Source organism: Bufo bufo, chromosome 4, assembly GCF_905171765.1.
Source record: "Bufo bufo chromosome 4, aBufBuf1.1, whole genome shotgun sequence".
NCBI classification, from domain to species: Eukaryota; Metazoa; Chordata; class Amphibia; order Anura; family Bufonidae; genus Bufo; species Bufo bufo.
In genome coordinates this window covers 6,586,256-6,603,720 of record NC_053392.1, presented here as the reverse complement: position 1 = coordinate 6,603,720, position 17,465 = coordinate 6,586,256, and the positions used below count along the sequence as shown (strand labels likewise).

Here is a 17,465-nt window from a genome sequence, read left to right as displayed (position 1 = left end):
GAACCCTGGAAGAGATGCTGGTCCACATGCCCCCCCCAGCCATTCAGACTTGCGTCCGTGGTGACGGTTATGGCTAGAGTCAAATTCCACGGGACTCCTTTCTCCAGCTTCCCTGGTTCTATCCACCAGGACAGGGATTTTACTACTTCTCCCGATACTTTCATCCTGCAGTTCAGAGAGCGGTGGTCTCTGTTCCAGGCTGTCAAAACTGCCTTCTGGAGGGTCCTGGAGTGGAACTGGGCCCAGGGTACTATTGAGATGCAGGAGGTCATCAGTCCCAGGATCTGCATGGCTTCCCTGATTGAGTGGGTTCTCCTCTTTTTGAACAACTCTATCTTTTGTCTCAGATTGGTCTGTTTTCTCTCTGGAAGAAAGGAGTGTTGCATCCTTGTATCTAGGAGAGTGCCCAGGAATTCCTTCCTCGTGTCTGGTACCAGGTCCGATTTTGGGTAGTTCACGATCCACCCCAAGTCCTTGAATAGGGCTAAGGTCTGATGGATGTCCCCCAGCAATTTTTGAACCGAGTCTGCTATCAGCAAGAAGTCGTCCAGGTAGGGCACGATTGTAATTGCATTCTGGCGAAGGTAGGCCATCATTTCGGATACTACCTTTGTGAACAGACGGGGGGCAGATGAGATCCCGAACGGCAGGCACTGAAACTGGTAGTGAAAGGTCTCTTCTCTGTACTTGACCGCAAACCTTAAATACTGTTGGTGTTGAGGATGTATGGGGATGTGGTAGTACGCATCCTTGAGGTCCAATGTGCAAAGGTGAGCACCTGGAGGGATCAGAGGAGTGGAGGATTTTATTGACTCCATCTTGAACCTGTAGTACGTCACCCACCTGTTCAGAAATTTTAAGTTGATGATTGTCCTCACCGACCCGTCTGGCTTCTTCACAAAGAAAAGTCTCGAATAATGGCCTGTGAACTGCTGGGGAGGAGGAACCTGGGTGATAGCTCCCAGAGCCAGGAGGCTTTGAATATGTGACCGTAGTTGCTGTTGGAGGAGAGTAGATTCGCAATAGGTCACCTGGAACGTTTGGGGAGGAGGAGTTCTGAAATCTATCCTGAAGCCGTCCCTGATGGAGTCCAGGATCCATTGATTGCAAGTAACTCTCTTCCATCTTTCCCAGAAGTGCCGAAGTCTCCCTCCCACTGGTCTGGCGTCATGGTTTTCCTGTATTGGTGTTGGGGTTGAAGAGGAAACCCCTACCTCTACCCTTGGGGTAGCTCCAGCGGCCCGATTTTCCTTTCCCTCTATAGGCCCTGGCCTGATTTTGGCCCGAGGGTCTACGAAAGGGCTGGGGTTTTTTAGGCTTCTCCTCAGGGAACCCTTTCTTATTATCTGCCGCATTCTGGAGGATAGAGTCCAAAACTGGGCCGAACATAAAAGAGCCAGAGAACGGAATGGAGCAGAGTCTGTTCTTTGACGCTACGTCCCCAGACCAGGACTTGAGCCAGAGGGCCCGTCTAGCAGCGTTAGTCTGAGACTGGGACTTGGCTGCGAATCTAATGGTCTCCGCTGAGGCATCCGCCAGGAAACTAGAGGCCATTTTTAGAAGCGGGAGAGACTCTAGGATTTCTTCCCTGGATGTTCTTGCCCTGAGGTGACTCTCCAGTTGGTTAATCCATAAGATTAAGGCTCTGGAAACCGAAGTGGCTGCAATGTTGGTATTAATTGCGGTCGCCCCTGACTCCCAGGATTTTTTCAACAGGCCGTCTAACTTCCTATCCATGGGGTCCCTTAGCTGTGACGAATCCTCAAAGGGTATTGAGGTTTTTTTCACGACCTTGGCCACCTGGATATCTACTTTGGGAACCTCGTCCCAGAGGTTAGTGTCCTTTGGGTCAAACCGCAGACGATTTTTAAAATCCCTGGGAATGAAGAGCTTCCTTTCGCCGTCCGCCCATTCCTTTGTGATGAGATCTTTAAGATTTTCATTTACTGGGAAGACCTTTTTTCTCCTGACTTTAAGACCCCCGAACATCTCGTCTTCAACCGAACGAGTCTGTTCCTCCTCCTCAATAGCCATGGTCTGTCTAATGGCGGTGAGCAGGGAATCTAAGTCCTCGGACGAAAAGAAGTATCTTCTCTGCTCTTTCTGATAGAGGGACTCTGTGTCGTCGTTGTCTGAGACACATAACCCTTCTTCCTCTGAGTCAGAGCCTGACTGGATCCTGGCTTTTTTGGAGGAGGGGGGAATGGAGGAGGGGGTGTCTGGCTAGAGGTTGCCGCCTGCACCTCCTCTCTTACAATATCCCTTAAATCTGAAAGCAGGGATGCCCGTTCGTCCTTCATGATTTTGGAAATACATTCTGGGCATAGCTGTTTTTTATATGACTCCAGCAGCTTTGTTTGGCAGGTCGGGCATTTCCTGCCCTTCTTTTTGGGGTCCCCATGAGGCCTGTGCCCTGGTTCCTTAGCAGTCTAAGAGAAAGGGAGGATAAGGCCATTAGGGAACTGCTGGGCCCAGAAAACCTATCCCTGTACAAAGTACGCAAAGTGACTACTTACAGGGGCCTGGACGGGGGAGTCTGAACAAGTTTCAAGCTTGCTGGACCTCCATGATGCAACCTACCAGGCTGCCATCTGGCGTCTTAAATAAGATCAAGTTGACTTACCGGTCCGCCCGTCGCTGCTTGACTCCGCCTCCGCTTGCTCTTTCCCAGGGGGACTCATTCCGGGAAAGAGTCAACCCCCAGGACATGCGAGACCACCGGATCGGCGTGTCTCCAGCATGCTGATGCGCGTCGCCATTACTTCCGGTGACGCGTAGTGGCTTCCGGTCACGTGAGCGCGGCCGGGAATCTGACGTCAGAGGAGCCGAAGCCGAGCCCAGAGCTCCGATAGGGAGAAGCGGCAACAGCGTCCCCGATTCATGCGGCCGGCCAGAGAGAGAATCGGGGACTTAACCAGGGGACCGCTTCCCAGAGTGGTGCTGGTTCGGGGGCCTGCCGGAGTCTGAAGAGGAGAGGTAGGTACCCCCCGACCAGACTCGACCCCGTTCCCTACCTATCTTGCTAGGAGAGAGCTGTCTAACTCCTCCTATCCCTGTTGGGACAGGAAGAACACTGGAGCAAGGGGGTGGGGAGGGGCCCTTTAAACTGTCTCTCTTCCTGTCCCAACAGAAACCAGTAACGACATCCTCCATGGGTGCTGTCATGGAGGACGTCCTGGAAAGAATGTCTAGCCCTGGTCTGGGCTCTAAAGAAGCTCACACCGTACCTTTACGGTCAGGAATTCACCCTGATCACAGACCACAACCCCCTGGTATGGCTGAACCGAGTGGCTGGGGACAATGGACGATTGCTGAGATGGAGCTTGGCCCTACAACCGTATAACTTTTCCATTCAATGTCGCCCTGGCCAGTTCAATGGGAACGCAGACGGACTGTCCAGACAAACGGAACTTTTACCTTAACAGCATACCGGACAGCCCCAAGTTGACCAGAAAAGGATCAATCCGGGTCTGCCGGAGTGTTCCACAAAAGGGGAGCAGTGTAACAGAACTATGCCGCATGTCTGGACTGTTAATAGGACCGAACGCAGTTGGAACTTGTGACAGACCCATCCGTATGAACTAAAAAAATGGCACCCAGATAGCTAATTGTATTGTATTTGTGTACTCTGAGCGGCATTCACCTAATGATATGCCCTCAGACTTGAGCTATCTGGGAATAGGTTAAATGTCTGTGTTTGCTGTGGGGGTGTGACATTGTGTGTTTGGGTGGCGATTCCTGTCCTGTTGTATCCACATGTGTATTGGTGATTTCCCTTTGTCCTGAGAGATAATTGAATTGCTCTTCGGGTGTCTCCAGGGCAGAGAGGAGGAAACCATGATGCATTGTGGGGATGTGTTGTGTCTGTGTATCCTGAGTGCTACGTATCTGTCCTGTGTCACAGTCCTCCTTCTGGTCCCCTAGGGGCGTGTACACTAGATGGGGACCTGCATAAATACGGGCGGGTAGCCCTCAATAAGGTGTTCATGTTTTCCTAACCCTTCAAAATGGAGCCTCGTCTCGTTCTTGAGAGGGAAAATATGGGATCGTTACGCCGCTCTTTTTACCACTGAACCCGACTCTACCTCTGGAACGCGTGGATGGGGTTATACCAGCTGCCCTCGTACCCAGCAGCTTGCCAGGAAAAGGACGTCCCCAACGGCTGATACCCTCTCACTATCTGGGTAGCCGTTACATTCTCCTTTCCGGTATTGAGATATGTCGTAGGATCTCAATACCAGAGGAAAACGCTTCAGTTCTGTCCCTTCGCTGTCAATGGGGACAAAACTGAACAGAACGGAGTCACCAGATTACATTCCGTCCCATTTGGCCGGACAGAAAACGCTGCATGCAGTGGTCATTGGATAATGTGTCTGAGAAAACGGATCCGGCACCACTGACTTACACTGGTTTTGGCGCCGGATGCATCTTAGTCATTTTGAAGATAATAGAACCGGATCCGTTTATTACAGATACAGACAGTTGTAATATCCTAATGGAAGTGTTTTTGCTGAACCGTGCCGGATCCTGCAAAAACGCAGATGTGAAGGTAGCCTTAGGGCGCATTCACATAAACGTGGTTTTGTTCCGCACCCTAGACACATTTTTTGAGGCTCGGGTGTGGACCCATTCACTACAGTAGGCCGCACTCTGTGCGCTGTCCGAATCCGTTGCCCCGTTCCATGGCCCCGCAAAAATTTATAACCATGTCCTATTCTTGTCCGCTTTACGGATAAGAATAGGCTTTTCTATAATGAGCCGCCTGTTCCGTAAATTGCAGATGGCACATGGACGGCATCCGTATTTTGAGGATCCGCAATTTGCAGACAGCAAAACATGGCATGTTTGGGTGCATGAGCCCTATAAAAGATGCACCACTTCCAAAAACCTACAAGTTTTGCAGATATTGTGTCCGCACTTATGAGAACCATTCACACTAAGCCAAGTATCCGCAGTTTTTTGCGGTCCCAATGTTGGGGCCTTCTTAGGCACAATCTGCGCTCCTTCTGCGGCAGTTTTATCCGGCACGTGGCCTTGTCTCAGAATGGGGAGAAATGATCAAATATCCTCTGTATTTCCTTGAATTGTTCACGGTATTTGACTGCGTCTCGCTCTGTGCTTTGGATTTACCATCACCGCTGATCATGTTAATTCTGCGCTGCCTGATGGACAGTCCACCCCGGATAGCCTAGCTCAGTTAGTCTGGTACTTGTAGTCCCACCTTCAGTGGAGCAGTTTCTCTTTGCCCTATAAAGTTCACCCATAGGGGCGGCTTTTTTACGGTGTATTAGATGACACGAGACGGGTTTACGCTACGTGGACGGACGGATTTCACCTCAGACAAGACCACTGTAAATATTTAAATTAAAAAAACTGATTAAAAAAGAATCAAAATGTGCAGTAAATTGTAAATGTAAAGCATTAGATATGAAACGCTTTATTGGGACCGGTTCACCCAGTTTGTTTACATAAAAAAAAAACTTCGGAAGCTTGGCTTAGTGTGAATGGTTCCCATAAGTGTGGACACAATATCTGCAAAGCTTGCAGGTTTTTGGAAGTGCGGCATCTGCTTCCATCTTGCACCGCAGATCCAGTCCTACATCCACTGCTCCACTACATACCTAGTGGAATAACTTGCACGTTTTGCAGTGTCCAGTACGTGGCTGCACAATCTGCCCTGCGGAAGCATTTGTCACCAGCAAAAGTGCAGTTAACCCTTCCTTGGCCTCCAAACTTTTTATAAGAGCTGCCAGTTCTGAAACTCTCCGGATAGATGTGATGATGGCCACCAAAAAGGCCACTTTCCAGGAGAGCAAGCGAAAAGAGACCTCCCTCAGAGGTTCAAACGTAATGGCCTGGAGAGAACCCAGAACCAAGTTCAGGTCGCAAGCATGTAAGGGGGGACGATAAGGGGGCACTGTGTGAGCAACCCCCTGCATAAACTTCTTGATCGGAGCTAACCCGGCCAGGGGCCTTTGGAAAAAAATGGACAGGGCCGAGACCTGCCCTTTTAACAAACTAAGCAACATAGTAACATAGTACATAAGGCCGAAAAAAGACATTTGTCCATCCAGTTCGGCCTGTTATCCTGCAAGTTGATCCAGAGGAAGGCAAAAAACCCTGTGAGGTAGAAGCCAATTTTCTCCACTTTAGGGGAATAAAAAATTCCTTCCCGACTCCAATCAGACATCAGAATAACTCCCTGGATCAGCGACCCCTCTCTAGTAGCTATAGCCTGTAATATTATTACACTCCAGAAATACATCCAGGCCCCTCTTGAATTCCTTTATTGTACTCACCATCACCACCTCCTCAGGCAGAGAGCTCCATAGTCTCACTGCTCTTACCGTAAAGAATCCTTTTCTATGTTTGTGTACAAACCTTCTTTCCTCCAGACGCAGAGGATGTCCCCTCGTCACAGTCACAGTCCTGGGGATAAATAGATGATGGGAGTGATCTCTGTACTGACCCCTGATATATTTATACATATTAATTAGATCTCCCCTCAGATGTCTTTTTTTCTAAAGTGAATAACCCTAATGTTGATAATCTTTCAGGGTACTGTAGTTGCCCCATTCCAGTTATTACATTAGTTGCCCTCCTCTGAACCCTCTGCTATGTCTGCCTTGTTTACAGGAGCCCAGAACTGTACACAGTACTCCATGTGTGGTCTGACTAGCGATTTGTAAAGTGGTAGGACTATGTTCTCATCACCGGCATCTATGCCCCTTCTGATGCAACCCATTATCTTGTTGGCCTTGGCAGCAGCTGCCTGGCACTGGTTTTTGCTGCTTAGTTTGCTGTTTATTAAAATTCCTAGGTCCTTTTCCATGTCAGTGTTACCGAGTGTTTTACCATTTAGTATGTACGGGTGACTTGCATTATTCCTTCCCATATGCATAACTTTACATTTATCAGTGTTAAACCTCATCTGCCACTTCTCTGCCCAAGCCTCCAATCTATCCAGATCCCTCTGTAGTAGTATACTGTCCTCTGTAGTATATATACAGTGTACTGTCCTCTGTAGTATATATACAGTATACTGTCCTCTGTAGTATATATACAGTATACTGTCCTCTGTAGTGTATACACAGTATACTGTCCTCTGTAGTGTATATATATACAGTATACTGTCCTCTGTAGTATATATATACAGTATACTGTCCTCTGTAGTATATATATACAGTATACTGTCCTCTGTAGTATATATATACAGTATACTGTCCTCTGTAGTATATATACAGTATACTGTCCTCTGTAGTATATATACAGTATACTGTCCTCTGTAGTGTATACACAGTATACTGTCCTCTGTAGTATATACACAGTATACTGTCCTCTGTAGTATATATATATATATACAGTATACTGTCCTCTGTAGTGTATATACAGTATACTGTCCTCTGTAGTATATATACAGTATACTGTCCTCTGTAGTGTATACACAGTATACTGTCCTCTGTAGTATATATATATACAGTATACTGTCCTCTTCAGTGTAAATTACTTTACACAGTTTAGTGTCATCTGCGAAAATTGATACTTTACTATGCAAGCCTTCTACAAGATCATTAATAAATATACTGAAGAGAATAGGGCCCAGTACTGACCCCTGAGGTACCCCACTAGTGACAGTGACCCCTCCAGTACTGACCCCTGAGGTACCCCACTAGTGACAGTGACCCCTCCAGTACTGACCCCTGAGGTACTCCACTAGTGACAGTGACCCCCCAGTACTGACCCCTGTGGTACCCCACTAGTGACAGTGACCCCTCCAGTACTGACCCCTGTGGTACCCCACTAGTGACAGTGACCCAATCTGAGTGTGTACCGTTAATACCCACCCTCTGTTTTCTATCCCTCAGCCAGTTACTTAGCCACATACAGACGTTTTCTCCCAGTCCGAGCATTCTCATTTTATATACTAACCTTTTATGAGGTACAGTGTCAAATGCTTTGGAGAAGTCCAGATATACGACATCCATTGATTCGCCGCTGTCAAGTCTAGAACTTACCTCCTCATAGAAACTGATTAAATTAGTCTGACATGACCGATCCCTCACGAAGCCATGCTGATATGGCGTTATTTGCTTATTTCCGTTGAGATGCTCTAATATAGCATCTCTCAGAAAACCTTCAAACAGTTTACCCACAACAGATGTTAAACTTACCGGCCTATAGTTTCCAGGCTCTGTTTTTGGCCCCTTTTTGAATATTGGCACCACATTTGCCACGCGCCAATCCTGTGGGACATTCCCTGTCAGTATAGAGTCTGCAAATATCAGAAATAAGGGTCTGGCTATGACATTACTTAATTCCTTTGGGATACGGGGGTGTATGTCATCCGGTCCTGGCGATTTGTCTATTTTAATCTATTTTAGTCTATTTTAAGTGCCAGACCCAGCTCCAATCTTGACTGCAGAAACGCCGCCAGTATATTAGGAAGGAAAAAAACATCTGGGAGGGAGATCGCGCTCCTCACAGAAGCGCAAAAAGGACTTCCAAGTCCTGTAATAAATATTGGATGATGAGGGTTTCCTGGCTCTAAGCATAGTCCTAATGACTGCATCAGAGAAACACTTCTGTCTCACAATTAAGGTTTCAATAGCCACGCCATTAAACGTAGCGTATCCAAACTCTGGTGGAAGACTGGACCTTGTGAAAGAAGGTCGGCCCTGAGTGGAAGGGGCCACGGCGCATTCCCCTAGAAGAAGAATGATCCCCCCCGCTCTTACTTCCCCTATTTTCAGGACAACCGAGCGTTAGCAGAAGTGCCAGCACACAGCTAACACTCTGCTTGAAACGGGTGACATCGGTGCATGTCTCCAGCCTTTATAGTGTAGAAGTAATGTCATCTATAACACCCGGCATCTGATGTCACCTACCTGAGGAATAACAGCCATTACTACATGTCTCCAGCCTTTATAGTGTAGAAGTAATGTCATCTATAACACCCGGCATCTGATGACACTTACCTGAGGAATAACAGCCATTACTACATGTCTCCAGCCTTTATAGTGTAGAAGTAATGTCATCTATAACACCCGGCATCTGATGTCACCTACCTGAGGAATAACAGCCATTACTACATGTCTCCAGCCTTTATAGTGTAGAAGTAATGTCATCTATAACACCCGGCATCTGATGACACCTACCTGAGGTATAACAGCCATTACTACATGTCTCCAGCCTTTATAGTGTAGAAGTAATGTCTTTTATAACACCCGGCATCTGATGTCACCTACCTGAGGTATAACAGCCATTACTACATGTCTCCAGCCTTTGTAGTGTAGAAGTAATGTCTTTTATAACACCCGGCATCTGATGACACCTATCTGAGGTATAACAGCCATTACTACATGTCTCCAGCCTTTATAGTGTAGTAGTAATGTCATCTATAACACCCGGCATCTGAAGACACCTACCTGAGGTATAACAGCCATTACTACATGTCTCCAGCCTTTATAGTGTAGAAGTAATGTCTTTTATAACACCCGGCATCTGATGACACCTACCTGAGGTATAACAGCTATTACTACATGTCTCCAGCCTTTATAGTGTAGAAGTAATGTCATCTATAACACCCGGCATCTGATGACACCTATCTGAGGTATAACAGCCATTACTACATGTCTCCAGCCTTTATAGTGTAGAAGTAATGTCATCTATAACACCCGGCATCTGATGACACCTACCTGAAGTATAACAGCCATTACTACATGTCTCCAGCCTTTATAGTGTAGAAGTAATGTAATCTATAACACCCGGCATCTGATGACACCTACCTGAGGTATAACAGCCATTACTACATGTCTCCAGCCTTTATAGTGTAGAAGTAATGTCATCTATAACACCCGGCATCTGATGTCACCTACCTGAGGTATAACAGCCATTACTACATGTCTCCAGCCTTTATAGTGTAGAAGTAATGTCATCTATAACACCCGGCATCTGATGTCACCTACCTGAGGTATAACAGCCATTACTACATGTCTCCAGCCTTTATAGTGTAGAAGTAATGTCATCTATAACACCCGGCATCTGATGAGACCTACCTGAGGTATAACAGCCATTACTACATGTCTCCAGCCTTTATAGTGTAGAAGTAATGTCATCTATAACACCCGGCATCTGATGACACCTATCTGAGGTATAACAGCCATTACTACATGTCTCCAGCCTTTATAGTGTAGAAGTAATGTCATCTATAACACCCGGCATCTGATGACACCTACCTGAAGTATAACAGCCATTACTACATGTCTCCAGCCTTTATAGTGTAGTAGTAATGTCATCTATACACCCGGCATCTGATGTCACCTACCTGAGGTATAACAGCCATTACTACATGTCTCCAGCCTTTATAGTGTAGAAGTAATGTCATCTATAACACCCGGCATCTGATGACACCTACCTGAGGTATAACAGCCATTACTACATGTCTCCAGCCTTTATAGTGTAGAAGTAATGTCATCTATAACACCCGGCATCTGATGACACCTACCTGAGGTATAACAGCCATTACTACATGTCTCCAGCCTTTATAGTGTAGAAGTAATGTCATCTATAACACCCGGCATCTGATGTCACCTACCTGAGGTATAACAGCCATTACTACATGCTCCAGCCTTTATAGTGTAGAAGTAATGTCATCTATAACACCCGGCATCTGATGAGACCTACCTGAGGTATAACAGCCATTACTACATGTCTCCAGCCTTTATAGTGTAGAAGTAATGTCATCTATAACACCCGGCATCTGATGACACCTACCTGAAGTATAACAGCCATTACTACAGGTCTCCAGGGCCTTTACTAGTATAAAACCATTAGACTGCCATTTAAAGACTCAAAGCTGGATCACTGCCCGGAGTGCTCCTTAACTGCAGCTCTAAGGTGGAGCTCCACCATAAGAAACCTCCCAATTCCCTTCCTCCATTCATGATTCCATACCTGTGTTCACATGGACTGGAATGTCCTCCTCCACCTCACTCTTACAGGGGGGATCGCCCATCATCCGCTCTTCTTCATCCTCCACTTTAATATCTGTCAGATCTTCCCCCTGATTTGTCATCTGTAACAATTCAGGACAATACAGCAGACCGGTGGGAAATCTAACAGATCCACATAAGAGACCCCCACAATCTATGACCCCTCTATGACTGCAGGACCCCCCTATATAGATGTGTATAGGGCTCAGCTTCATCTACCTGATGGTTCTCTGGGAGCTTCTCCTCTGGACAGTCCTGGGAATACAGAGGACGGGGACATCTCTCGGGGGGATTTCCTTCTATGAGTCCATCTGTAGGAAACACACAGGGACAGGAGAGATTATTACATGTAATGATGAGATGATGGGAGTAGTATCCAGGTGACCCATGACAGCCCCCCTCCTTACCCTGCTGATTGCTCCATAAATCCGTCTCCTCCTCTGCTTCATCTTTAACCTCAGCCTTAATATCCATCAGATTTTCATCCTAAAGAAGAGAAATGTAAAACGGTCTTTGGTTCAATCCCTTTCTGGTCAGATTCTGGGGAGACTTCAGCTCCATCTACCTGATGGTTCTCTGGGAGCTTCTCCTCTGGACAGTCCTGGGAATACAGAGGACGGGGACATCTCTCGGGGGGATTTCTTTCTACGAGTCCATCTGTAGGAAACACACAGGGACAGGAGAGATTATTACATGTGATGATGAGATGATGGGAGTAGTATCCAGGTGACCCATGACAACCCCCCTCCTTACCCTGCTGATCGCCCCATAAATCCGTCTCCTCTTCTGCTTCATCTTTAACCTCAACCTTAATATCCATCAGATTTTCACCCTAAAGAAGAGAAATGTAAAATGGTCTTTGGTTCAGTCCCTTTCTGGTCAGATTCTGGGGAGACTTCAGCTCCATCTACCTGATGGTTCTCTGGGAGCTTCTCCTCTGGACAGTCCTGGGAATACAGAGGACGGGGACATCTCTCGGGGGGACTTCTCCTGGAGTCAGAACCTATAAGAGATAACACACAGACTGAATACAATACTGAGCGCCACAAACAGGAGGAGGAACTCTGCTGTCAGCCGCCATCTTTGTAAATCCTCTTGTGGATCCTGAAATGCGGCAGAGGAACCTGCTGGTGGATTAGGGTGGAGTTCACCCCACTGCCCTCTGAATGTGCGGATGACTAGGGTCTGGCAGTCAGCAGCCTGGAAGTCTATGGGCAGCCGGCAGCAGTTTATGAGCCGCAGATTCACCGGACATTTTATAGTTTCCAGGAGAATTTCTGACCCTTCAGTTTTCTGCTTCTAATGGAAAAGAAAAATCGTCAGAAAGTGTGACCCCCATAGAGGGACGAAAGCGCCCCCCGATAATCAGGATTGAACCCCCATAGAGGGACGAGAGCAACCTGATATTAGGGTTGAATCCCCATAGAGGGACGAGAGAAACCTGATATTAGGGCTGAACCCCCATAGAGGGACGAGAGCAACCTGATATTAGGGCTGAACCCCCATAGAGGGACGAGAGAAACCTGATATTAGGGCTGAACCCCCATAGAGGGACGAGAGCAACCTGATATTAGGGCTGAACCCCCATAGAGGGACGAGAGCAACCTGATATTAGGGTTGAACCCCCATAGAGGGATGAGAGCGCCCCCGATATCAGGGCTGAACCCCCATAGAGTGATCAGAGCGCCCCCACCGATATCAGGCTTGAACCCCCATAGTAATGGGAAAGAGACCGAAAAATCCTGCCAAAGTATCACCCCCATAGAGGAACGATCGCGCACCCCGATATCCGGGCAGAACCTCCACAGATTTCCAAGAGCACCGCCCCCCTCCGAATTATCAGGGCTGAACCCCCATAGAGGGACGAGAGCACACCCACCCCCGATATTAGGGCTCAACCCCCCCTAGAGGGACGAGAGCTTCCCCGATATCAGGGCTGAACCCCCATAGAGGGACGAGAGCGCCCCCGATATCAGAGCAGAACCCCCATAGAGGGACGAGAGCGCCCCCGATATCAGGACTGACATCCCTGATAAAGATGACTTCTGCATTTTCCGTACATCTCGCACATCCCTCTGTCATCTCTTTTACTGTAGTCATTTAGGGTTCATACTGGGGAAGACCAGTCCATACTGGTATAGTACTGGGGCAGTAGACCCCCGTAGAGACATATAAAACACACCTGGAGACATTGTATCTGTGTCTTTGGGGACTCTCCACCGCGAGAGCACCGAGACTGTGGGCTCTCCACCGCGAGAGCACCGAGACTGTGGGCTCTCCACCGCGAGAGCACCGAGACTGTGGGCTCTCCACCGCGAGAGCACCGAGACTGTGGGCTCTCCACCGCGAGAGCACCGAGACTGTGGGCTCTCCACCGCGAGAGCACCGAGATTGGGGACTCTTTACTGTAAGAGCGGTGAGACTGTGGACTCTTTACGGTATCTAAGTGCACTTACTATTATTCCTGGGCGCCGCTCCGTTCGTCCGCTGTGGCCCCCGGTAATTTCTCAACATTCGGTGCAAGTAGGAGGAGACGCCAGTGTCTGTCCTTTTCCCTGACAGCAGAGCTGTCCATTACAGCGCAGAGCTCAGAGCCAGGGAGAAAAATAATAATAACGCACTTAGATCCCTGGGCGCCGCTCTATGCAGCCTGCTACTAAGTTCATATTCTTTGGACCTAAGAAAGGTCCTCTTTAATATGTGTCACCAACGCATGTGTCTTCACTCCAGTGTCCACCTGTGATGTGATAAATAGAGAGGTCACTGTGTACATACAGGACGTGTATATCTGTATATATCGTGTGTACTGGGCTCCGGTAGACTGATGGTTTACATTGATGGTGATATCATCTGCGTCGCCCTTTGTGACCGACAGCCTACTACTGACTGCTAACATAACCCCTGGCTACTTCACTGCTTCTTCAGGTAATGACTGCAGTCACTGTCCATTTGGGTGATTTATAGGGGTAGGAGAACTTCATATTTGAAGTCAGCTTCCTCATGTACTGCTATTTTGGGGGTGGAGAGTGACATCACCACAGAATGACCCCCCCCCCCCCATACCAGTTGTCACTTCTAGCCCATGTGGAGCCCTGTCCTCTTCTTCAAAATCTCTCAAAGAAGACTTCCTCCATGAATTATCCTAATAGGATTTTACCCCAGTTAGATGGATCGTAAGAGGCGTCCCTACACTACCACACACCGCCCCATACAGTGCAACATCTCCTTGTGGCTGCCCCATACAGTGCAACGTCTCCTTTTGGCCCCAAGTGTTTTTTTTCTGCTAAATGGGTATTTATCACGATATATATTGTTATCGTGGGAATATTTTTTGATATCGCCCAACCCTAAGTGAGACTATGGACTCTTTACTGTAAGAGCAGTGAGACTATGGACTCTTTACTGTAAGAGCAGTGAGACTATGGACTCTTTACGGTAAGAGCAGTGAGACTATGGACTCTATACTGTAAGAACAGTGAGACTATGGACTCTTTACTGTAAGAGCAGTGAGACTATGGACTCTATACTGTAAGAGCAGTGAGACTATGGACTCTTTACTGTAAGAGCAGTGAGACTATGGACTCTATACTGTAAGAGCGGTGAGACTGTGGACTCTTTACTGTAAGAGCGGTGAGACTGTGGACTCTTTACGGTAAGAGCAGTGAGACTATGGACTCTTTACTGTAAGAGCAGTGAGACTATGGACTCTTTACTGTAAGAGCAGTGAGACTATGGACTCTTTACTGTAAGAGCAGTGAGACTATGGACTCTTTACTGTAAGAACAGTGAGACTATGGACTCTTTACGGTAAGAGCAGTGAGACTGTGGACTCTTTACGGTAAGAGCAGTGAGACTGTGGACTCTTTACGGTAAGAGCAGTGAGACTGTGGACTCTTTACGGTAAGAGCAGTGAGACTGTGGACTCTTTACGGTAAGAGCAGTGAAACTGTGGACTCTTTACGGTAAGAGCAGTGAGACTGTGGACTCTTTACAGTAAGAGCAGTGAGACTGTGGACTCTTTACTGTAAGAGCAGTGAGACTGTGGACTCTTTACTGTAAGACCATTGAGACTGTGGACTCTACTGTAAGACCATTGAGACTGTGGACTCATTACTGTAAGAGCAGTGAGACTATGGACTCTTTACTGTAAGAGCAGTGAGACTGTGGACTCTTTACTGTAAGACCAGTGAGACTATGGACTCTTTACTGTAAGAGCAGTGAGACTGTGGACTCTTTACTGTAAGAGCAGTGAGACTGTGGACTCTTTACTGTAAGAGCAGTGAGACTGTGGACTCTTTACTGTAAGACCATTGAGACTGTGGACTCTTTACTGTAAGACCATTGAGACTGTGGACTCTTTACTGTAAGACCATTGAGACTATGGACTCTTTACGGTAAGAGCAGTGAGACTATGGACTCTATACTGTAAGAGCGGTGAGACTATGGACTCTTTACTGTAAGAGCAGTGAGACTATGGACTCTTTACTGTAAGAGCAGTGAGACTATGGACTCTATACTGTAAGAGCAGTGAGACTATGGACTCTTTACTGTAAGACCATTGAGACTGTGGACTCTTTACTGTAAGACCAGTGAGACTGTGGACTCTTTACTGTAAGAGCAATGAGTTTACAAAGTCAGGATCCATGAAAGGTCCTCTATAAGTCAAAGTCACTTTTTTTGAGTTCAAATGGGTGTAAGGCTTCAAAGGAGAAACTGCAGCTTTGTCAATGACAGTCGCCATTTTAGGTCACGGTCTGTCTCTGGGCATTAAAGATTTCAGCCCTAGTAGACTTGATGCCATAGCCCAGGGATTGCCAACCTGCAACTCTCCATCTGCTGTAAAACTACAACTCCCAGCATGCCCAGACTGTCTACAACTATCAGCCTACAGCAGGGCATGATGGGAATTGTAGTTTTACACCACCTGGAGAGCCGCAGGTTGGCCAGCCCTGCCATAGCCAAAGTGTCGCTGCCAAAGTCATTATGTGCCTTTTTAGGCCTCGTACAGTATTGTCCCCTCTGGATACGTAATGCCTCTGCTACAATGGTCCCTTTTAGAGATGAGCGAATTTCTCAATAATTTGATTGCCGAATTTTCCCAAAAGATTTGATTCAATCCGAATTTATTTGTGGCGAATTGTGTTAATAAACAGCTATTTCCTGGCTGCAGAGATCCTGTACAGCGGTGTAGAACACTGTGCCTGTACAGCGGTGTAGAACACTGTGCCTGTACTGCGGTGTAGAACACTGTGCCTGTACAGCGGTGTAGAACACTGTGCCTGTACAGCGGTGTAGAACACTGTGCCTGTACAGCGGTGTAGAACACTGTGCCTGTACAGCGGTGTAGAACACTGTGCCTGTACAGCGGTGTAGAACACTGTGCCTGTACAGCGGTGTAGAACACTGTGCCTGTACAGCGGTGTAGAACACTGTGCCTGTATAGCGGTGTAGAACACTGTGCCTGTATAGCGGTGTAGAACACTGTGCCTGTATAGCGGTGTAGAACACTGTGCCTGTATAGCGGTGTAGAACACTGTGCCTGTACAGCGGTGTAGAACACTGTGCCTGTACAGCGGTGTAGAACACTGTGCCTGTACAGCGGTGTAGAACACTGTGCCTGTACAGCGGTGTAGAACACTGTGCCTGTATAGCGGTGTAGAACACTGTGCCTGTATAGCGGTGTAGAACACTGTGCCTGTATAGCGGTGTAGAGTACTGTGCCTGTATAGCGGTGTAGAACACTGTGCCTGTATAGCGGTGTAGAACACTGTGCCTGTATAGCGGTGTAGAGTACTGTGCCTGTATAGTGGTGTAGAACACTGTGCCTGTATAGCGGTGTAGAGTACTGTGCCTGTATAGCGGTGTAGAACACTGTGCCTTGCAGTAACACACATAGGGAGTCTGCTGTGGAAGTGAAATAATACTGTGAGTCCGTATGACATGTAGATGACAGGCGTCGCTCTTAGAATCACTGCACACGTCACTTATTGGGGCAGTCACGGGGACAAAACTGACCAAATAACTCAAGTGTGAACTCAGCCTTACAGGTCGATGTTAGCGCCAAGAATAAGCGCACTCCTTTTACACCGTCATCAGCTGATTGATGATTCCACATAGATGTCTACAGAACCTGTTCTATTAACCCCTTATACAAGTAGAGCCCCCCGACAGAGTGGAGGGGGGGTCAGCAGTAAGTGTGTGGTGACGTCACTGATTATTTTGCCCTTCCTCTGATCTGTCAGAACAATAACCCCCAAAAAACGGATCCTGTCTGTGGAGCATCCACCTTCACTCGGTCAGCATTTGGTCAGTCATCCATCAGTATTACTAATACCAAAAAAAAGCAGGAGTGGATCCAAAACAGAGATGACACGTGAATGGGATATTTGCATGTCTTCTGTGTTTTGTACCCACTCCTGCTTTTGGCTACCAAATCATAAGCCAATTCTGATGGGACCATACCGGCCTTACAGC

The 17,465-nt window shown here is 47.4% G+C and overlaps 1 protein-coding gene across 1 annotated transcript in view; it reads right to left on the bottom strand.

Moving 5' to 3' along the window:
* LOC120998324 (aspartic and glutamic acid-rich protein-like) overlaps nt 1-17,465 on the bottom strand; it is a 2,513,920-nt gene that overhangs the window by 2,484,895 nt on the left and 11,560 nt on the right. Inside the window, exons 2-4 of the mRNA XM_040428985.1 lie at nt 11,903-11,994; nt 11,745-11,823; nt 11,285-11,302 (exon numbers count right to left, since the gene is read on the bottom strand). Coding sequence (XP_040284919.1) covers nt 11,285-11,302; nt 11,745-11,823; nt 11,903-11,994 — 189 coding nt within the window. The remainder of the gene's footprint in view (nt 1-11,284; nt 11,303-11,744; nt 11,824-11,902; nt 11,995-17,465) is intronic.